The sequence below is a fragment of the Onychomys torridus genome, chromosome 16 (genome assembly GCF_903995425.1).
Source record: "Onychomys torridus chromosome 16, mOncTor1.1, whole genome shotgun sequence".
Classification (NCBI taxonomy): Eukaryota; Metazoa; Chordata; class Mammalia; order Rodentia; family Cricetidae; genus Onychomys; species Onychomys torridus.
This window is the reverse complement of record NC_050458.1, coordinates 61,486,724-61,509,787: the sequence shown is the minus strand read 5'-3', so window position 1 is coordinate 61,509,787 and position 23,064 is coordinate 61,486,724. Positions and strand designations below refer to the sequence as shown.

General features: G+C 46.0%; 1 protein-coding gene and 1 pseudogene across 2 annotated transcripts; one reads left to right on the top strand and one right to left on the bottom strand.

Moving 5' to 3' along the window:
- Positions 1 to 493: 493 nt before the first annotated feature.
- Slc38a2 (solute carrier family 38 member 2) lies at positions 494 to 13,444 on the top strand. 2 transcript variants are annotated; one of them, XM_036208012.1, is made up of 16 exons: positions 494 to 865; positions 1,457 to 1,661; positions 2,020 to 2,101; positions 2,246 to 2,361; positions 4,855 to 4,928; positions 5,056 to 5,148; positions 5,272 to 5,353; positions 6,759 to 6,841; positions 7,303 to 7,361; positions 7,448 to 7,621; positions 7,965 to 8,044; positions 8,158 to 8,258; positions 8,664 to 8,788; positions 9,061 to 9,205; positions 9,290 to 9,387; positions 10,578 to 13,444. In XM_036208012.1, the coding sequence occupies exons 2-16, from the start codon at positions 1,546 to 1,548 to the stop codon at positions 10,674 to 10,676; spliced, it is 1,527 nt and encodes a 508-aa protein (XP_036063905.1). In that variant the 5' UTR covers positions 494 to 865; positions 1,457 to 1,545; the 3' UTR covers positions 10,677 to 13,444. The 2 variants fall into 2 exon arrangements, with proteins under 2 accessions (XP_036063905.1, XP_036063906.1); XM_036208013.1 differs by lacking the exons at positions 494 to 865; positions 2,246 to 2,361 and having other exon boundaries at positions 1,595 to 1,661.
- Positions 13,445 to 19,512: 6,068 nt separating this feature from the next.
- On the bottom strand, positions 19,513 to 21,700 carry LOC118597208 (annotated as a pseudogene).
- Positions 21,701 to 23,064: the final 1,364 nt, after the last annotated feature.

The window sequence follows — 23,064 nt, the reverse complement described above, 5'->3', positions numbered from 1 at the left end:
GGGTAGCGTAGCAGCGCCGGCTCAAGTTGTGCAGGAGAAAACCCTGCACGCACATCTTAAAGTCACGGGCTGGAAAAGGGTTTTTTTTTTTGGTGGGGGGAAGACACCCATGCCGGATGTCTCCCCGAAAGGCAGTGTTGGGTGACTGGGATAGGAGGGAATCTTCGGGGAGCTGGCTCCTTACGGCAAAGCAAACCGGGGGGTGGGGTGGGGTGGGGTGGCGGCCACCCACGGGGCTGCGGTGCAGCGGTGCAGCGGTGCAGCGGGAGCCGCGCGCTGCGCGGGGAAGCGGGGTGCGATGGGGCCTCCCCCGTCTCTCTCTCTCTCTCCTCCCCTCCTTCCCCGGAATCGGGGTGCGGGGCGGCGGGGCGGGAGGCGGCCGGAGGGAGAGGGACGCGGGCCGGAGGCGGAGCCCCAGGTGGCGGTGTTGATACACAAAGACGAGCGCCCGCCGGCCCCGCCCCGCCCACTGACGCGGCGGCCCCCGCCGCTATAACTCGCGCTCGCGAGCCTGCTCCACACCGCGCCACGCCGCCGCCCGCCCGCCCGCGCCGTCTGCCCTCGGTCTCCGCCGGAGAGGATCGCGGCCGCCATTCCCCGCTTTTAAAAGACATTTTCAAAAAAAAAAAAAAAAAAAAAGAAAAGAAAGAAAACAAAGACCAAAAAGCTATCATCGTCCTTTCATTAAAACCAGCCCTCTCTGCCTGTTGGATTGCGGGGCGGGGGGGGAGACATCTCGAGAGCATCTGTCGCTGTTATTTTTCGCCTCGTATTTTCTTTTTTAAATACGATCGCGGTGTGACCGAGACCGCCTGCGGGGTGACGCTGCCGTGAGGTGGGCCAGCTCGGAGGGAAGAGCACCGAGGTGAGGCGGGGGAGGGGTGGCGGCGGCGGGCAGCGGGGGTGTGCGGGCGGCCGGGGGTGTGCGGGCGGCCGGGGGTGCGCGGGCAGCAGCCGGCCGCAGCCTTTCCCGTTATGGGGAGGGAGAGCCGCGCGCGGGGTCGCTGGGCTGCAGCGAGCTCTCTCCCCACACCCCCCCGGGTCTTTGGGACTCGCGAAGTCCGGGCATTGGGTTGGAAAAGGCGAGCCGCGAGGGCTTTGACAATCGCCCCTCGGTATTGCATCAGTTCCTCCCCGGGGCAGAGGAGGGGCCGGGGGCCGGGTCCCCGCGGCGGCCGGAGGGGCTCGGCGTGCGCCTGTAAACAAGCTCCGGCCGGGGGATGGCCCGGGCTGGGCGCCGCGGCGGCTGGAGGGGCGCCGCGGCGGGCGCATCTTTGTTCTCGCGGCCCCGCCGTCGGTACTTTTCCGCCCCTCGCCGCGCCCCCGCCCCTCGCTCGCCTAGTACTTTTCCACTCGCCTGGCTGGGGGGATGAATCAGCCGCGCTGCGCCGCCCGGCGGCGTCACGTGGTCGGGGGCGGGCGCCGCAGTCCTGACGCGCCGCCTCTACCTTCGCAGGCCAGGCAGCCTCGAGGGCCAGTGCGCCGCCAAGGACAAAAGGAAGCCCGCGCCGGCCGCCGCCGAGCACACTTCCTGCCCGATCAGCGATGAAGAAGACCGAGATGGGAAGGTTCAACATCTCCCCGGATGAGGACAGCAGCAGCTACAGCTCCAACAGTGACTTCAACTACTCCTACCCCACCAAGCAGGCTGCTCTGAAAAGGTGGGAGAAGTGCGCTTTGCAGCTATACGTAAATAAATAAATAAATAAACAACCTGGCTTTGCACACATGGTCGCCTCGGGGCTGGAGGAATGGCCCGTGAGTTACGGGAGGCTTGCCTGGGGCCCCAGCCTCTTGCTCACATAGCCCCAGCAGAGAGTAGCCTTCTAAATTATCTATCCTCTTGTTACTGCGTGGCCGGCGGTATCTCAGGGAGGACCTAGCCGGGGTGATGACGCCTTATGCATTAACTCAAAGGTGTCATAGCAGGGCTGTTTGACTTTTTGTGCATTAAAACATGATTTTGGGTATCCCTGGGTCACAAGAACCTTTATTTATTTTTATTTTGAATTTTTGCAGCCATTATGCGGACGTGGATCCTGAAAACCAGAACTTTTTACTTGAATCAAATTTGGGGAAGAAGAAGTATGAAACAGACTTTGTAAGTTGCAAATACTATTCTGTGCCTGGCTTTATGGAGTAAAAGAATAGTGTTACTTTTAGATTTCAAATCTAACTTGCCCAAAGCTGGTTTTCTCCTTTTAATTATTGTTATATGTTTGGTTATCGTTTCCCCTCTATGTAGCATCCAGGTACTACTTCCTTTGGAATGTCAGTATTTAATCTGAGCAATGCGATTGTGGGCAGTGGAATCCTTGGGCTTTCTTATGCCATGGCTAATACTGGAATTGCTCTTTTTATGTAAGTATGTGTAAGTAGTGAGCCTGCCATGCAGGGCAGTTAATATGATAAACCTATTTTGGCTCCAGAAAACAGAATTTGCAGTTCAAATAGCTGATCTGAAAAATCATTTAAACTTGACGTGTGAGAAACCCGAAAGTGTTTTACTACATACTGTACGACATCAAGAAAGCAAGTTAGGTAGAAGGTAGCGCTTAAAACAGACAGGTTAAGGTCAGGAAAAGAACTGTTGAGCCTAGAGTAACTATAACGCTTGGTTAAAAACAGAAGCCAAAATTACAGTAAGTGAATTGGTTCCAGATGGGTTTTGTAAGTTGACGGTCTCCCCCAAACCTCTGGCCCTTACAAGCATAAGGAAAAGAAAGTTCTGGGTAAAGGTGTGGTGATATTTACCTAGCCTAGAACATATTGGTTTTAGAACAAGTGAGTCATAATTTTCTGGATGCTAAGAAGCAAATTCACTTTTTTTTTTTTAATGATGTTTTTCCAGATCTGTACGATGCCTAAATAAGAGCCTACTAATTTTTTTTTAAAACGTTAATTAGCTGATCCTCTGCTTTCCAGAATTCATGTCTAGAGGTTGGAAAATGGTTCTTACTCATTTTGGGGTAACTGGCCCTTGGGGACTGTGATTGAAGAGAAATGGGCTGGAAGTACCAGTCAGTGGTAGAGTGCTTGCCTCCCATGCACGATTCCTGGGTGTGATTCCCAGTGCTATCAGACAGGGAGCGAGAAAAGTTATTTCCAGGGACAAAAGCATGTAGAGGTTCAAGTGTGTAGTTTTCACTGAGTGTAGTTTCAGACTGCCTGTAGACGTGTGGCTGACACCAGTTTCTGTAGACGCCCCTCTGATGCCACCATACTCAGACACAGATGAGAAATACTCCGCAGCTGTCCCTTCTCTTCATGACAGTTATGTTGTGCTTAGTGGACGGCTGCCTCCCACTCAAGTTACTTTCTCTAGCATGATAAAAAGTTCATGAGAAGAAAAGCACAGCTTTGTGAAATTCCACACTAGTGTTAAGCGTGGCTTTGGGAGCTAGAAACATTAGGTGAGGATTTGGGGGGCGTTTCTTGCCAATACGAAGCCTCGGGAACTTCAGATATAGCACATCCTGAGGTTTCAGTTTTTGATGGCACTCTAAGTTGCTGGAATCAAAAGTTAAGTATCTGAAGCCTTTCCTAGCTCTTGCCATGAAAACTGGAAACAGGTTTTAAAATGCTACCAATGTGGTTATTGGTAAATGTTTCTTTCATAACTGAAAGTAAAACTTTCCGTGTTACCCTTCAACTTTTGGAATTCTATAGCTTACTATGTGTTTGATTAACCATTTTAATAAATGGCTAAATGATACCAAGATTGTGTGTTTTTATTTACATTATATGTGAAGGTAAATTGTATGTAAAGGTAAAAGTCACATGATGAAATGGCTAGTTGACCTTTTAAGGAGAGTGAATCTTGAGGTGGAAAGTGACCTTGAAGGGCATGAAGTCCCTTGTCATCTCCATGTAAGACATAGTACCTAATTTGTTTTATTTATTTATTTTTTTAAATCGACTTTTTTTCCGAGAAGTCAAGCGCATAGTGTCACCTCGGGAACCAAGTGTCCTAACGGTCTGACCTTAGGATGGAAGTCACAGCCTGTACTTTGTGTGCTGATGCCTTTTTTTTTTCTTCTGTTTTCTCTAGCCAGCACCTTACATAGTGTACAGTTTGCCCATACAAGGTCAACATTCATGTGGCAGTCTCATTTGCATATCAGCTTTTTTTTTTTCCCCTTCTGTTTTAATCGCTGCCTTGTTTGCCTTCGTAGAAGGAAGGTGGAGCTTGACCGAGAAACCTGTACCCTCAAGGAAAACAGTGCTGTTAGGTCCCATTAGTCCTTCCTTCCTCTTTAGCTTTCCAATCCAGGTGGAAGGGTGCAGCTTGAACTCTCTAGGTTCAGGATTCTTCACTGTGGGGTGTCTCCATGCCTGTCACCTCCCTGATTGGCTAGTAAATTATTTTTTTATAGTGTGACGAAATGTTAGTTCATCCGTCTCATTTCTCAGTCTGTCTGGTCCATGGGGTCTTGGCCTCTCTGGACCTATCTCTTATAGAATGGCATCAAAAGCCTTGTGGACCAGCTTTAAATGGCAAGTTTTAAACGAAACTATTAGGAACCCATGGCAGGCACAGAGATAATTAAGGTACCAGAGCCAGGATACAAGTGTCTACTCCCTGAGACTGGGGCTCTGCAGAGTCTCCTGCGGTCGGCACAGTCGGGACATTGTTTTTAATTCTATGAGGCTCACCTGTGAGTTAGTGTCAGCCGAGTTAGGAGTGGACACTGCCAGTGCTGTTCTAGACATTGTTTTTAATTCTATGAGGCTCACCTGTGAGTTAGTGTCAGCCGAGTTAGGAGTGGACACTGCCAGTGCTGTTCTAGAGGGAGGTGTTTTTAAATGGCTAGCCCTGCTTATTTTTAACTATGTGCCTTTTCCTTTTCCCAGAATTCTCTTGACGTTTGTGTCAATATTTTCCTTGTATTCTGTTCATCTCCTCTTGAAGACTGCCAACGAAGGAGGTACAGTAGCATTCTTGATCTCCCCCCAAAACCCTGACCCCCAAGTAATAATTTCTGCCTGTCCTGATCTGGGATGGGACAGAGCTTTCAGAGCGTTTCATTTCATTTCCTCTGTTCTTCGATGCAGGATCTTTATTATACGAACAGTTGGGGCATAAGGCGTTTGGACTGGCTGGGAAGCTGGCAGCCTCTGGATCGATCACAATGCAGAACATTGGAGGTACGTGTGGAAAGGGCACTTGGGGTAGGCTTCCTCTGGTAGCAGCACAAGGTGGTGATACGTGACCTGAGTGTCCCTGGCCACGTTTTGCACTTGTAATGGTTTAATTCTGTCTTCCTCCAGCCATGTCAAGCTACCTCTTCATAGTGAAATATGAGTTACCTTTGGTGATCAAGGCGTTAATGAACATTGAAGATACAAATGGGTAGGTGCTAAGTAAGGTTACTCCGTAGAAACAATTGCAGATAAATTATTATTATTATTATTTTGGTCAAAGTTGGATAACAGTTCATCAGTGACTTTTCCACAAGTATTCTAGTCAATACTTCTGACAAGGAAGTGCCCCACAAACTGATAAGTTTTGCAGCAATTGGCTCTTAACTTGGAATAGCAAATAGACAAACCTGGCTGCGGAACTTTAGTGGTGCTTGAATTCATCTCTGTTGATACTGATGTTCATTATAGCTGCTGAATATAGAGCTGGTTAAGACAGGTTTTGTGTGTCGTTTCCCCCCCCCCCCCCCCCCAAAAAACACCAAAAACCCCAGTCATGCTTAAAATAGTTCAGAAAACCAGAAACTGTCCAGCTGGGCTGTCCAGTGTCAAGTCTCCCAGTAGCAGTGCTCATCCCAGGGATGAGCAGGGCCTAACTAAACAGCCGAGGCTCATTCGCTTCCCACCTTGCACACAGTTGCTGCCTCAGAGCCAAGAAGTGTGCCTCTCCACTGTGCCCTCAGAGTCTTAGTTGACCACGCTGATCTTTCGGCACTGGCTCTCCTGTGGGGTCCTTGTCACTGCCAGGAGGGCAGTGGAACCCATGGAGAATTAGACCTTGGAAGAGAGTGCTTTTTAAAAAGGAATGCCTTTATTTTTGAAAGGGTCTCCCAGTTTAGCTGGCCGGGACCTCAGAAGAGTTCCGCCTGCCTCTGCCATGGAAGTGCATGCCACTACCATGCTCAAGCAGAATAGGCTGTGGTTACAAAGAGAAAAACCAAAATAGTCCTAGAACTTAGGGAACATGCAGTTTCAGAAATGATCTTTTGACTATTTTTTCTGGCATCAAGGTGGGTCAAGGTGTCACTATGATAACCTGAAATAAGTTCTGGTTGAGCGGGGGTTTGGTGCAGTCTAAATTTGGGGGAGGAGAGTGGTTGCCTGTGCATCTTACCCGAAGTGGAAACTTACTGAACTGCTTCACGGATAGACGTGCTAACAAATGTCTGAAGAGGCTTACTGTAGTCCTCCTTTCCAACGGTAGACATGACAAGCGAGAACGGGAACGTGGGCGTCCAGCTTTTGTCAGAGTACCAAGAGATAAGCACACTGGCTGCATAGAGCAGCCTTGTTCCCTAATGTTGGTATCAAGCTGTAAGACTTGTTTCATGTTGTGAATGAACTGGCAGTCTGCCCAGAGCAAAGAGCGGTGCAGAAGCTAGTGCTCTCCATTCCCCACCTCTAACCTGACTGAACAACTGCTCACGAAACATGGTTACAGAGTTAGCCCTGTCTCCAGTCAGGGGTGCTCCCCCCCCCCAAACCGTCCTTTTCGCGTGCGGTGTCCCGGGTTTCTGAGTTACCTGCGTGGTTGATTTTCGGCTTTTCTCATTCAGATTGTGGTATCTGAATGGAGACTATCTGGTCCTGCTGGTGTCTCTGGTGCTCATCCTTCCGTTGTCGCTGCTGAGAAATCTAGGTGAGCCAAACGCGTTCTGGGTTTTCTAGGGGTTCTTTTTGTTGTTGTTTTTGTTTTTCAAGACACGCTTTCTCTGTGTAGCTTTGGAGACTGTCCTGGAACTAGCTCTGTAGCCCAGGCTGACCTCGAACTGGGGGATCTGCCTGCCTTTGCCTCCCAAGTGCTGGGATTAATTAAGGGTGTGTGCCACCACTGCCTGCCTGGCAAGCAAGCAGTTTCTAAAGGGTTTTGGAGTGACCCTCTCACTAGATACTTAGCAGTTGGTCTACCAGAAATTATTGATGGCTAGAAGGCTCTCAGCACCTACTTTGGCAATGGCCGTGGGACAAGGCCCTTTTAAAATGCAGCAGTGGAGCCCCCAGCTGGTCATAACACTCCATTGGTGGCTGTAGTTAGTGTCTTGCGCTGTGTTCTCCATCCCTGTTTGATTAACCCAGAGCCCCTCTCTTCCTCCTCTCCAGGGTACTTGGGGTATACCAGTGGCCTCTCTTTGCTGTGTATGATGTTCTTTCTGATTGTGGTAGGTAACAGTTTTTCGGGTAGAAGAACACCCTTTTAAAGCTCTCGTCCAATTACTCAGCTTAACAAATGCAAAATCCATTCCAGGTGATTTGCAAGAAGTTTCAGATCCCTTGCCCGGTGGCGGCTTTGATGGTCAATGACACTGTGAACGCCACATCGGCACAGGCGGCGGCCTTGGCACTCCTGGCATCCAACGTGACAGCTAATGCCACCGTAGCCGACTGTTGCAGGCCACAGTATTTCATCTTCAACTCACAGGTAACTAGTTGCAGTCCTGTGTCCTGGGAAGAAATTTTCAGGGAAGGATAGGATATAAAGAAACCACCCATTTGGGATTTTAAAATGTCTCTTAAGATAAATGGAGGCTCCATAATAGATGCCTCGTAGGAGAAAGGACAGTAGTCTCAGGGTCTCTTGCAGACCAGGAATACAAGCGAAATAATAAGCACGTGACACCTGGGTGGCCCCTCTCAGATGTCAGCTATTGGTAAACAGAAGTGAAGGACGGGAGTTAGTTACCCCAAAGCGACTGACTTTGGGCTTTGGTTTTGAACCCCTGAAGCCTAGCTGGGAACTGACGAGGGTGTGTCGTCTCTTTCAGACGGTGTATGCCGTGCCAATCCTGACCTTTTCTTTCGTCTGCCATCCTGCCGTTCTTCCCATCTACGAAGAGCTGAAAGGGTACTTATTTTTCTCTGACCACGTTGGTTGGGGACGTGTTGGGGACGTCCTGAAACGGTAGGTGTCACGTGTTCATTTCATTGACCATCATGCTCTGCTCTCTCCTTCTGCAGCCGCAGCCGGAGAAGGATGATGAATGTGTCCAAGATTTCTTTCTTCGCCATGTTCCTCATGTATCTGCTGGCTGCTCTCTTTGGATACCTGACATTTTATGGTAAGTAATGCCTAATTTAAGAAAAAAAGAGACTCGTGTGTTGGAAGGAAACCGGTACTATCTAATGTAGAGTTGTACTGTAAAGAGTTCCGGTCTGGCTTTAATCGGTAATTCCTGGGGTCCACACACCACACACACACATGCACACACACTAAGCCGGAGTGGGATTTAGCCCCTGTTCTTACCAGAGGTCACATGGCTAAATCTCGGTATTGAAGTTTTTCCTCCAATGTTACTTTGATTGCATTCACCGTAATTCCGGATTAATCTTATTAGCCTCTTAGTTGACAGTCATTTTGTGGATAGCTGACGGTTTTAATGCAGATGTCACTGTAAGGTAGCTTGTCTCCTCAATCCCCAGAGGAAACCGCGCTGAGAGCTTTCTCTGCTCTGTGCCCCCCACAGGACAGGTCGAGTCGGAACTGCTTCATACCTACTCTTCGGTCGTGGGAACTGACATCCTTCTCCTCGTTGTGCGTCTGGCTGTGTTGATGGCAGTTACCCTCACTGTACCAGTGGTTATCTTCCCGGTAGGTAACCACCCACTCCTGCAACAGCTAGGATGAGGCCGGGCGTGGAGATGGAAGGAAGGAGACTCACAGTCACGCCACATTGGGGATGGTTTGGCAGGGGTGAATAATAGACCGTGTAGATTCCAGAATACCCTGTGGCAGAAAATGGGAGGGGGAGAATCAGTTCTCTAGAAAAACTGTCGTTGGTACATTGCAAAATACTTGTGAAGTCTTTGCATTCATTAAAGTTGGTGGGTTGTTAAATAATAAAAACGGTACCTTTTTTCCAGATCCGGAGTTCTGTTACACACTTACTGTGTGCCTCGAAAGAGTTCAGTTGGTGGCGTCACAGTGTCATCACCGTGTCTATCTTGGCCTTCACCAATTTGCTTGTCATCTTTGTCCCTACCATCAGGGACATCTTTGGTTTCATTGGTAAGTTTCGATTTCACATGCCTGGGACATATGAAGGCTGGAGAAACAGATCCGAGTTCTCAAAGGAGAAACGTCTTCTTCCAGGTGCGTCGGCAGCGGCCATGCTGATTTTCATCCTTCCGTCTGCCTTCTACATCAAGTTAGTGAAGAAGGAGTCGATGCAATCCGTGCAAAAGATTGGGGTACGTGAGAGGGGACTGTAAAACCAGCAGTTGTTTTCAGTAATCTCTCCTTGGAAGTCATAGTCAGGAAGTGCTGAGCAGAAGAACTGGGAAGCGGAGGTCGAAGTTAGCTGTGCAGTACTTGACGTAATTGCAGAAAGTTACTGAAGAGCAGTGTAAAGGTATTGGCATAATTATTCGTGCCCTGGATGATGGGTGTGCAATCAGGTGTAGACTACAGGAAGGTGAGGTCTGTTTTTTAGCTCAGTGAGACTGGTCAGTCTCATTCCTGGGTAGAGCTCTGGGTGCCTTCTCTGTCCAAATAGGTTCACTATGGATGGGTTGGGTAGCATCTTGTTTCAAAGGGGAAACCACACTAAGCACAACCCAGAATCCTAGCTGGTGTGCTTAGGAATGAACGACTGCCAGCCCTGCCACCCACTGCTATTCTATTCTGGTCTGAAGAATGAGGTTTAGGAGTAAATGGGAGTGAACTTTTCTTGGGGAGACAAACTATTGAGCGCAGTCAGCACCTGCAAAGCTAAGGTCTAATGTGGGGTAGCTGTACACTGTGTAAAGGTGTATCGCTGTGATTGGTGTAATGAAAAGCTGGACAACCAATAGCTAGGCAAGAGGTATAGGCGGGATTTCCTGGGAGAGAGAGGAAGAGGAGAGGAAACAGGTGCAAGATGGGAGAGAGGTAACGCCACGGGATAGAACATAAAAGAGCTAGTCAGGAACAAGCCTAAGCTATAGGTCAAGCTTTCATAATTAATAAGTCTTTGCGTTGTTCAGCTGCTGGCGGGACAGACAGACTCATTATAGTCCAACTCCTTAAATCTATGAGTTAATTGTAGGGACATGGGCAAGGAATTTTAGCTGCACTGAAGAAAATGACCATCCATGTTCCCTCCCAACTCTCAGATTTAGGCTTGATTTTGTGACATAATATTTGCTCCAAAAAACCAAAATCAAAACTGCACAAATAAAAAAACCCAGTCCAACTCTGTTTCAGCAGAAAAGCCTTTTGCTTGAGGAAAAAATGAAAAATCACAGAAGTTCGAAAGGCTTCAACAATATAGGCCTCTTGTGCCACAAGTAACCATTTGATCACTTAAAGCCATTAAGATTTAGCCAGGTAAAAGAATATTGGAACGGGTGTGATGTCACCTCCTGCGCTGAGCTGACAGAGTTTTCTCTGCTTCTTGCAGGCCCTGCTGTTTCTCATCAGTGGCATAGTGGTGATGATCGGAAGCATAGCCTTGATCGTTCTGGATTGGGTACACAATGCCTCCACAGGTGGCCACTGATGGTACCACTCAAACTCCATGGTCCATCCGCCGCCGGTGTTGAGTCAACACTCAACTTGCTCAGAGATGTCACCCGATGCTTTCGGTTCACTTCCTTTTGAAGTGCAGATTCCTCGCTGGTTCTTCTGGATGCAGAATAAGTGGAACTTTTCTTTTTGTTTTGTTTTTTTTGTTCTTTTGGGTTTTTTGTTTTTGTTTTTTTAAGAAACTTATCTGTGTGTTAGGGAATGGATCTTAACAGCAAAACCACGAGTCTTGGGTTAAGGGAAGTGATTATTTATTCCATTCCAGAGAATGGACGAACTTTTAACTTTATCAAGCCACATGCTTGGCTGTGTCATTGTTTAACTTGGATATTTTATGATTTTACTTGAATGTGCCTAACGGAACCATTCGATGTGAAAAACACTTAATTTACAGCAAAGTATTGAAATAAGCATTGAGAAAAACACTTATTTTTTGTACCAAAAAAAAAAAAAAATACTTTAAAAGACCTCAGAAGCACTATTTTACTTTGAAGAAGTTGCATTTTTTGAACTTTATCCAGAACCAGTTGTCAATAAACTCCGTAAAAACAATTTCATTGATATTTAAAAATGAATATTAGTATTATGAAATTATTTGCCTTTTTTGTAGGCATTATAAGCCAAATACTTTTTTACCCAAAATCACTTTCGGGAAAATGTTAAGAAAAGTTGTACCATGAATTAGCATAGTTTTGTTTTGTTCATTCAGATTTCATTTCAAGGATAATTGGTATCTGCTGCATCAAATAGGTGAACTCTGTTCATCGTCCTCTGCCTCCAGGTAACTGGTTCATTAAAACTAAAATGTTTATGTCTTCAACCTATGAGGCTGGAACACAGTGCAGATATTTCTGTTGGAAATGAAATAACTGATTTTGAGGTACCAAATAGTTAGTGCAATTGGGTAAAACAGGGTTTATTCAGTTGCGTCTGTTTCCAGAGTTGTATTGTCAGCTCTGAGTCGTGCTTTGGGGACAGCCCTTTAAAACATTGCTTCTAGAAGTGAAAATGAGCATCTAATGGCAGAACTCTCCAACGGGAAGTGCAACTTTCCACTGCTCACCTACTGGAAGCGTGATTTACTTGACAACGCGTGGCTCAGTTGTGTTCCTGCCGTGTCTGCAGTAGAGAGGTCTGATCCACAGGCTGCTCCGAGGCCGGCACACTGCGAGTTCTTGTCAGAAAGACCTCTGGGTTTCCCATGCAGTAAGCTTCTAAAAAAACTCGCACTGGATTGTCATCTCATTCTTGTACAATGCAGAATTGTTTGTTTACATCGAACAAATGATTAGTTAAGAGGAAATAGTACAACCTGGTTGTGCTTAGTTCCTGGTCCGACTGCATGCTTACCTTTCCATTTCAATTCCAGTTAAAAGTGAGAACATTACTTTCAAGCTTGGCTTTAAGAGCACATTTATTGTATGTTAACGGTGTATGGTGAATATATTATTAAATAATGTGGTACTTTGCTCATCAGGCGTAATGTCTAAGATCTAATATACATAATTCCATTAAGTGGTTAAGGGAAGCAAGTGGAATCATCAGTTGGCCATCTGGCTCTTGAGATTATCTCTTGAACAAAATATTTTTAGTTTGAGGCAAGGGCCAGAAATGTGGCACACATGGTTTTTTGTTACACAGTCTTGTATATGTGGCTAAATTCCTAGGCAAGATATGTCTGCTCTTAAAGACCCTTGCAGACTGGAAGACGTCTGGGCGTGCTACATTGGGTAAGACCAATGGTCCGTTTTGTGAAACCTCTGGGGACCATCTAGAAGCAGAGGCAGTGGGAAGACACTCTACCACGCTGCTTTCATTTCCTTCAAATCCAGAACCTCACCTGAAGTCCTAGAAAGAGTTGCTGATAAGACCCGCCAGGGATGCTGAGAAACAAGCATCCGAGAGAAGGTGCCATGGCAACCAGGAAGAAGTGGAGGAGAAAATCCTGTTCACAGCCAATCTGTTTGGAGAGACTTTCCAAACCTTTTTGTGAGGGAGCACAATATAAGGTTCAAAATGAATTTTTAGGCCAAATTCCAACGCCTGAGGCTGTTTTACCTGCCTTGAGGTTCCTAAACTGAATTCCCGTTCACGAGCAGTCTTCAGTATTAAAACCACTGTCCTGACACCTCGTTTTACATTGCAGTCTTCCATGGACATTTCAGTTATAACTGTACTGTTATTTATAGAGCAGCATTAATCCATTAAAGCTAACCTATTTTTCAATATTTATGATAAACTGTACATACATTGTCCATATGTATTTGTAAATAGATTGTATATACTGTTGGAACTGGGTCTTGGGTTTAAATGTATATATTCCCATAAGTTTCTTAACTGCATTTTGATGAATTTACATTATATATAAGTCCCCAGAGTACTTGTACAGAGAATACAATATTAGAAATTGACATTGTGTATAAATACTGAAATTGAAAATAACTTGTTTAAATTGTATTTGCAATAAACTAATTGGACATCAATTTAAGTTAAATCTCATTTAAAATTTAAATGAGGTCTAAATTTTCAAAATACAGTAGCTATAACATGCTATCAATGTCAAATGTGACCACAAGGAAAGATGGGAGAGCCTTGGTTGTGTATATAGTGTACATGTCCCCACTGTACTGTTAGAGGCCAACATGCCTCTGTGGCTTTTTGGCAAGGAGTGCGACACCGGTTTCAATGAAACAATGTATGTTTGTTTTAACTAAACTAAAATAAATACATGCTTAATCCTGAGCAGCATTCTTTTCTTTCGGGTAGTGGGATGAGGTATATCAGGTGCTCTAAAACTACTTGGCACTCAGGAAGTGCCCACCTAACGTGATTCCAGTTACGGAAGACAACTTGGTTTTACAGAGCATCCCAGGTTACAGGGTTCAGTTGGGGATTCAGGCTTCCCTGCTGAAGATAACCACCACCCTTTTCTAGTGTGCCAGAGTCTAGAGCAGTGCTGTTTGGTGTTAGGAAGCTACCCCAGTGCACACTTACGGAATCTTTCCCCATAGGTCTGAGAGGAAGTTAGGTTGATGAGTGTGTATTGTGTGACAATGTGGTTTTCTTAGGAACCTGAAAGGTAACCTCCCATAACTCAGGATGGCCTGAGCCTTAAAGGCTTAGAGCATATAAAGCAAAGTAGCTCGAGAAGGTTCCATAGACAAAGCCCCGAGAAACTACTGTCCAGATTTGCAAGGTAATTACAAAATGGCAGAACTCTTGGGTGTTCAGGGATTCGTTGAACCCCTCCTGTGCAGTTGGCATGGAATGATGGCTGCCCTGTTAACATTGGTTCTGAGATGGTGCTTTTATGCTACATTTTAAGTACCAATTTATTTAAAATTAGGAATACACAAGGGTAGGTCCACTCAGTATGGAATGGCACTCTAATGAGTGAGCCAGCCATTTCCAAGAGGTTCCACAAAGCCCCTGGAACATCCAGGAAGTACTTATTCCTAAAGACTGTGTGTCCTGAGTTGGACATCCTCTCACCTGGAAAAGACTTGGCTGAGTTTCTGGAAAGAAGGTGAAGGAAACCTTCGGCTTAGCATAAGCAGAAAGTGGCTGGTAGAACTTTGGGATGGGGTGTTTGAGAGGATTAGACAAATGTGGCTTTGCAGATACCAAAAGTAGCTTGTTCTAGAGATCAATGACAGTCGTGTAACATTCACTACAGATCCTTGCAGTCAGGCTCAGCCCTCAACTACCTCTGTTTTTCCAGATAAACGAGTTGGCCAGTAGAGTCAAGCCTGTACCCTGATCTCTTCAAATACAGGTGGCAGTCCATGGAGACCAGAAATGTCTTCCAGGAGCTAGCTCTGTGGTGTCAGAAGTTTTCAGAGGAAGGGTGTGATGGTGATTGTCTAGGAACAATGATTACCCGTGTTCCATTGTTTGCCCTGTTCCTGAGTGTCCATGAAAACCCTTTCAGTCCCTACCAATATGAGTGGCTCCTGGCAAGAAAGACATCACCCTGTACGTGTTATAATAAAACAGTCCCAGGATTACAATAAACTGTGTTCTTTGGATTGCCTTTTTAAAGAGACCTTCACACAGGATACCAGCTTACATTTGTGGCTGACCCAACTCATCACCTCCTCCACCATTTTCCTATAAGCTTCATGAGTTTATCTACATACAGTTAAGCAATGTACTCCACATAACAGTCAAATGAGTCAGTGCCCCTTATTCAATCTTAGAGTTGAAATGAGGCTCATGTTTTTAAAGCAAGAATTTAGTAAACGCTTGCAAGATAAATACAGCACATGTCGTAAAATTAGAGACTGGAATATATATATTACAGCTGGGTGCTTTTCCATGATCCGCCTCCAGGTGGCAGAAGCCATCTTTGACCGTGTCCACCACTTGGGTTTCTTCAAGTCCCTATCAGCTTTGACTATCACCAACTGTGAAGAAAGGGTTAATACAATGAGGCTGTTCACTGACCCTCAGTGACTCCTAAGAATTTGCCATTGGAAGGTTCTTTATGTTAGCGTTGAGGACTTTGTGACAGTCACCCTGGAGTAACAGACATGCCATACTGGTTGGTCAGGCTGTTTTGCGCGAACACCAAGTTTAATGATATGCCCCTGGTTTCATTATTGGGGTCTTGGTTTTTGCCAAGTTGCATAGCTGTGTGTTCCTCTGTAAGATGCCCCGCCCCCAGGGAACCTTGAGGCTCCCTCGGGTGGTTTCACACTTGGTTAGTGGCGTCCCATAGTCAGGTGAAAAAGAAAAAGAGCTCCCCTGTGTGGTCTAGGATAAGCAATGTCTCAGAAGGCTGTGCTGGGCTCCCAGAATGCCTCTGCTGTGCGGCTTTTCCTGTTGCCTTAGCTCTGTGCACAGTCAGCATGACCTGCTTTTGTTCCTTAGGAATCTAACTTCATCCACAAGTGACACAAAAATGTTCTAATCCCCCCCCCCCCAAGCTGTCTCTTGTCATCTCTAGGAAGAAGTGATTTTGGAGACTCAGAACCTCAAGCAGTTAGCTTGGAAAGGAAGGTTTCATATAGCACGCCCTATTCCAGCAACTTCAAAAAAGTCGCACTGGACATGCTTTCCTCCCAAGTTCCTTAGGCTGGGCTGAACTGAGGGAGTCCATCTGCCCTTCCAAACCATACGCCATAGGCTGTTGCCTCTCCATCCCCAGCAGGCTCCAGCTCTGCCTTAAACCTGCCTATGCTCAAGAAAAGAAAGCTTTGAAGCTGACCCTGGAATTTACCTTCCAGAGATGACAGTGTACTGGCCATGTGCTTCCTTTGCATTCGGCCCTTAGTGGTCTCGCCTACACTCACCTTTCCGAGGTGACTCCTCTGGGTGTCTTTCCTAACCACCTACAGTAGTTACCCTGAAAGGAGTTCTGGTAATTTCAATTTTTCTAGCAGAGTTGATTGGACATCTCTGAAATACAGCCCAGTCTATGATTAGGTTAAAGTGGAAGTGATGTGCTAATGTCTAATGGCTGAGCTCAGCCCCTCAATGGCCTTCCATAATGGGCATGAAGGCCCACCTTCACCCTGGGCCCTGCAGAAGACATGGGCCATCTCCAGCTCCAAATTCCTTCAGAGTAAGCCCTCCAGATGCCCAGAATCCTAAGTCTGTGGAGCCACAGGGTCCCTTTACCTTATCAGCAAGATTACCCTTAGCTCCTGCCTAGACCCAGTTGCCTTTACCTCAGCACTACCCAATAGCCTTCTGATGGCCCCAGAAGAAACTGGGTCTTCCTGGGGGCAAATGGGTTGCCCAGTCGATACGAAAATCCTTCCTGCCATCTCTACTACGGAACAGGTGAAGAAAACAGACAAATACCACACAATCTTATATGATCCTCCATGAACATGACGACATTAAAGAGGATCACCTAAAGCCGGGCAGTGGTGGCACATGCCTTTAATCCCAGCCAGGCAGATCTCCGCAAGTTCGAGGCCAGCCTGGGCTGCAGAGTGAGTTCCAGGACAGGCACCAAAACTACACAGAGAAATCCTGTCTCAAAAAACCAAAAAAAAAAAAAAAAAAAAAAAAAAAAAAAAAGAGGCAGGAGGGAGTAGGTGGGGGAAACACCATAAAAATACTAAAATAAAAAGCCTGTCCTTCAATTACAGCTAGTTCTGAAGACATCATACACCAGTTCTCACAGTCATCCATTGCTTGAGGATTTGGGAAAATATTATGGATCCTGAATATATATATATACACACACACACACATACATATAACTTATACATATAAACTTTCAGGGCTATAGTTTGATATTTTTACTGAATATATAGCAAAAACCACACACCTACATATATATTTAATTTTTAAAATTAAACTATAATTGCATCAGTTCCTCCTTCTCTTTTACCCCTCCAACCCCTCCAATGCCCCTCTCATCGGTCTCTTTAGTTGATATTGTTAATACATAATACTGTAAATGCAACCTACTGAGTCACTTTGGTGTTGACTGTATGTAATGATTTCAGGGCTGACCACATGGCACTGGGGAACTAATTATGAGGCTCATCCCTGGGGAAGACTAATTCTCCCTCTCTAAGCAGCTAATAGTTGCCCATAACTAACATATTCACTTATTTAAGGGTGTGTGTGTGTGTTTGTGTGTGTCCCTGAGTGTATGTATGTGGGAGGCTGAGAAAAATTCTGGGTCCCCTGAAGGAGAGGAAGGGGTTCTTAACTATGGAGCCACCTCTCCAGCCCCAGACGTCATTTCTTAAAGTGAGTTATCTGATCAATAAATAATAGATGGGAGGAATCAACTATCCTGAAGGTACTGGTTTCTCGGAGGCATCCCCAATAAACAACCACTCGTTGTTTCTCAAGAGGAAACATGGTCGCTCTGTTCTGCTAAATGTTATGATGGTTTCTCTAATCTATCACAGTTTATCATGGCTTCATGTTATAGTCTAAACCCTGAAGAAACTATTTCTTCTCCGTTTCTGTTCATGTGCTTTGTATTTCCTTTGGAGTGACTGGAGCCTCAGGAGAGGTGAAGCTCACAGTTCACAACCCTTCTGCTCCAGACGGAGGGACTGTATTTTTAAACCAATCCTTAAATAGAAAGCGCCAAAGAAGGAAATATGTGGAATATGAAAATCTCTGCTGGAAATGTGAGGGCCTCATACATTTGAAACATTCTTCTCTCATAAACTGCTCCAAAAGGAAATACTTAGTATGGACAGCCACGTCCAAAGCAAGGAAGCAAGCATGCATTCCTTCTGCTGGTGGGGGGAGACAATGAATTACGATTTTGTTTTGTTTTAAGCCCTCTTTGTTCTCCGGAAAAAGAAAGCACACACAGACAGGAACTTGCCCCCAAAGACTCCAGTTTCCAATAAGATTTGACTACTGTCTTTGTGGGAGAAGGGTTACCAGCTCTCAGAGCAGCAATCATTCTGTGCTCCATGTCCCTATACCCCTGTCTCTCTCCTGGTCGTAGGGGACAGTGTGACTTCATGGCTGTCAGGATATGAGTTCGAGTTCTCCTTTGCTATCTATTCCTCACCAGTGCAAAGTTAAGCAAGCTCCTTAGCTTGTGCCTCAACTGGCATGCTTTGTAACAAAATGGAACGGAACTCCCATGATTCTGTGCTATGTGCAAGCACTGTATTGAAAGCCTCATTCCACCCCTCACCAAGAAAACGTCTTTTCTTTTTCAAAAATGATTTTACGTGTATGAATGTTTTGCTTTTATATATATGTGTGTGTGTGTGTATATATATATATGTGTGTGTGTGTGTGTGTGTGTGTGTGTGTGTGTGTACCACATGTGTGTAGTGCCCAAGGAGCCCAAAGGATCCCTGAAACTGGGGTTATAGACAGGTATGAGTTAGTTGCTTTGTGGGTGCTGGGAATCGAACCCTGGACCCCTGGAAGAACAGCCAGTGCTCTTAACCACCAAGCCACCTTTCCAACTCCAGAAAATGCCTTTCAGCTCTCTTTTTACTGAATGAGCTGGGCCTTATGAAGGGTGGAGCTCAGAAGTCCAGATTCAATCCCATGGTATTAATCCCCTCACCTTTAAAGTATTAAGCATCCCATGTTTTGGGTTATTTGAGATATTAAATAAAGTGCCTGTCACTGTGTGTCTCACATAGTGGAATATTTGGGTAGCTCTGAAAATAAACTAGAGTTACTTTTCTAATAAGCTTTAGTGAAAAAGGCACCCCACCCATTACCAATGTACCTAGTACTCTAACTTCATAAAGTTCAAAACAGCAACTTCATTTGCTTTATTAGCTTACCAACATGTTTGGTGGCACATGGAAAGAGGAGGAGAGTGACATACAAGGTATTCAAGATGATGGCAATGATGGTGATAGATGAGGAGGAGGAGGAGGAGGAGGAAATAAGCACAGAGGCAGATAGAAATGACAATGTTGGCTAGGCGGTGGTGGCACACACCCTTAATCCCAGCACTCAGGAGGCAGAGGCAGGTGGATCTCTGTGAGTTTGAGGCCAGCCTGGTCTACAGAGCGAAATCCAGGACAGCCAGGGCTACACAGAGAAACCTTGTCTGGAAAAAAAAAATGACTATATTTTAGTTCTCCAGTGTTTGTAGGACAAAGCCTATCCTAAATTTGGACTTTTTTTTTTTTTTTTTTTTTACAAACATGCCGCCAATGTTTTAATAGAACCTGGCTTTTCTTTAAACTGTCTCTTTCACAGCCAAAACAAACAAACAAAAAATGCTGAAACCACTTACTAAGCTTACAAACTTGAAAATTAGACACTTCAGTTAGGCAATAAAATTCATATTATGAAAGCAATATATTCTAAATTTCAAAGACGTGACAAGTTCTGTAGAATCTCTCTCATCAGAAGATGGAAGCTTTCAAATTGCATGATCTTCTTGCCAGGTAGGGCTAGGGCATCATTCGCTAGTTTGAGGTCGAATCCATTTCAAGGCATGTCTTGGTGGTACAGTAATGGTGGGGTGATAAAATGTGCAGTCTGGTCTTGTACACTGAGTATTAAACCTACAGTGTTTTGGGTGGTAGAAGGGACATTCCATTTTCTTACAAGCTGGGAAGTATCGGCAGAGCTGCCCATTAGAAGATGGTGCTGGTGATGGGACTACTGGTTTTGAAGTCAGTGCTGGAATTCTACTCATGTGAGTGAAGGGACAATCTGGTTTAGTACACTTTGCATCATATTTACAATTTGGATGCACAAATAAACATTTTTCAGCAAATTTACAATTGGGAAAGGCTTTGCAAGGTGCAATGGGATGATGGTACGCACACTCGTCCCCATTTTTACAAGCAGGCCAGTACTTGCAGCGCTCCAAAAACTTCTCTGGTTTTTGTGCCATGCTCAAGTCAGTCATCTCAGTGTTGGAAAAGCTACCATCTGGGTCCTCACGCTGCCTGCTCGTCAAATGCAACCGCTGTGGGTGGAGGAGACCTCTGAGTCCCTTGTGTGAGGCTGCAGTTTGGTTTACAGATTTCATTCCATCCAAGCACATCTCCTCCTCTTGATCTGACATGTATCCTGGGGGGCTGGGGACACCATCCAGCGTCACTATAAACTTGGGACTTGCAGGTTTATCTGGTTGTACAAGATCTCGTGTCTGCATAAGGTGTCCTAAAAGTACCCGAAGGGCATCTGCAGTCTTCACCCCCGACTCCTGGTTTGGTGTCACTACTATTTCCTCCGACAGCTTTGGCTTCTTCAGAATAAATGATCTTGTGTCTGCATGGACCATGGATGCCATGTCATAGTAATCTGGACTCATCTCCATTGACTCTATCATTACTGGGTCAACTTGCAGCCGGGATAATAGCTGCCTCTGTTGAGTGCCTTGAAGTTTCTCTGTACCGTCTCCTTTTGCTTCCTCTTCTTTAATGGGGGGACTTATTCTGGGGGCCCTGCTCTGCCCCTGGACCATTTCTGCTAGCAATTCTTCTTGAGGAGTTGGAGTCCTGGCAACAACTGGAAGTGTCTGTTTCTGTGGAACTGCAGAATAGTTAGTTGTTTTTGTTACAGACTCTTGAGCTTCAGAGATAGCCTTCAAAATTAGATTCTTGTTAGCTTGTTTAGAAGGTGGAAGAGAAGGTCTCCTCTCAGGCTTTGCTGGCACCGACACACTGCTGGACAAACTTCCTATCGGGGAGCCATAATCCTCATCTTCCTCCTCCTCCTCTCCATCACAACTGAATCTTTTTACTTTTACAACTGAACTCACCACAGGCAACTTTCTCTTCCGAAAGTTTTCATCCTCAACGCTCATCTTATCCAAGCTGTTTCTGAAGAAGGGGCTCTAAGTGTCGTCTATGCTGCTAAACACTTCCGGTTCACACAGACGTCCTGCTTCGTAGACTTGGCTGCTCTGTACCTCCAGCTGCTTGGCAGCATGAGCACTGCTTTGCTGCTGCTGAAGTTGCAGCCTATTTACCTGGGTACCAGTGTCTGCGTTTCTACTTGCAGGTGGTCAGTAAATTTCAATAGAAGGGCAAGAGGAACCATATGTAAGTGTCACTGAAGGTTTTTTTCTGAGATAAGGGATTCTCCTGCACAAAATTGAGGTCTTCATCAATGAGATCACCCGGTTCTGGCTTGATATCAATCACATCTTCAGAGGGTGCTGGCTCCCTCAGAGGTTTCACTGTTGACATTAGCCGGGTTGAAGCTCCATCATCATAAGAATGTCTGACTTTAGTGGATTTCTGTTCCTGTGAACTTGTAGAAACTCTGGAATCTCTTTTCTCGGGCCTAGAGCTGGAAACCGCAAGGGGAGGGACTGCAGCCTGGTGCCTTCTCTCACCTCCCCGACTAAAGCTGCTCTTGTTTGAAGGCACAGTACTATCAAAGATGCTGGTGTCTATAGACTTTAGACTAGAGGGCTCAGTAGTAACAGAGCGAACAGAGTTTATCTAATACACCATGGAGCCATACGGTGAATCGAATTGTGTTGTTCCCTAGAAACAGGGACAGGTCCTCTGTCATTTGGTCCTGACTTTTCTTGTTGGCCACCATCACCATAATGTAATCAGGAAGTTCTTCATCGAGATCTTGCGGCTGATCTCAGTTCCGGATTTCCAAGGCTCAGCGGCAGGCGACAGGGTCAGCACTGTGTGGCGCTTCAGTTACCTGGAGCCGGCCACGGCCTGCCACCCTGCAGCCTCTCCCCGAGCCTGCACGACGCCCCTAAATTTGGACTTCTAAGGTCCACAAAAGTAATTCTGACACATGTGTAAAGCACGGGACCCCCAGGACATCGCCCATTTTCTATGGTTTTCTTCAGCCGTAAAACTGGAAGTGCCCAACAGTTGGACCTAAAGTGCTGGCCGACATCTGTCTCTATTCACTCCTCAGGCTGCTTGATGGGGTGCAGATAAACGTGCAGAACCCCAAGTTCATCAGCCCAGGCTTTGAGGAAGACAGGTGTTTTCCAGTCCCAATTCCAGTGTTGGTCTCTTGTCCCAAGGATGCTGGAAAGTGATAGGGTTGACTGAGTTGCTGAAAACTTGGAATTTAGGAACCATCTGTCCCAGCGTTTTTCAGTTAGAGAAGGGCCCACATGGTTCTAGAAGGTGAAGGAGACCGGACATGGACTGATATGTTAGGGAGTATCTCAGAGCGGCCTCCAGTCCTTGTAACACAGGGACAGGCTCGCCTGGCACAGTGTCACACACTTGTGATTCCAGAACTTGGTAAGCTGAGGCAGGAGGGGCATGAGTTGGAGGCTAGCCTGAACTACATGGTGAGTGAGGCCCTGTTTAAAAAAAATAAATACTGGGGCTGGAGAGATGGCTCAGCAGTTAAGAGCACTGGCTGCTCTTCCAAAGGACCTGGGTTCAACTCCCAGCACCTACGTGGTAGCTCACAACTGTCTGTAACTCCAGTTCCAGGGGGTCAGACACCCTCACACAGGCTACATGTAGGCAAAACAATGCACATAAAATAAATAAATATTTAAAAATAAATACTGGCCGGGCGGCGGTGGTGGCGCACACCTTTAATCCCAGCACTCGGGAGGCAGAGGCAGGTGGATCTCTGTGAGTTCAAGGCCAGCCTGGTTTACAGAGTGAGATCCAGGAAAGGTGCAAAGCTACACAGAGAAACCCTGTCTCGAAAAACCAAAAATAAATAAATAAATAAATAAAATAAAATAATAAAAATAAATACTAAAATGACCTTGTCCTGTGGTTGCCTGGCCACCACGAGGTGAGTGCCTGGAACACTCCTACCGTGCTGAAGGGAAACCTCAGAAATAAGTTAAAACCAATTCTCCCTGCTTTTGGGTAGTTTTCCCTCAGGTTTCTGTCAAAGCAACAGGAAAGTTGACAGACACAGAAAGTTGAGGAGAACCAGAGTTGTTGCTGCAGCTGCCTGACCACGGGGCTCAGGGATGGTTGGAAAAG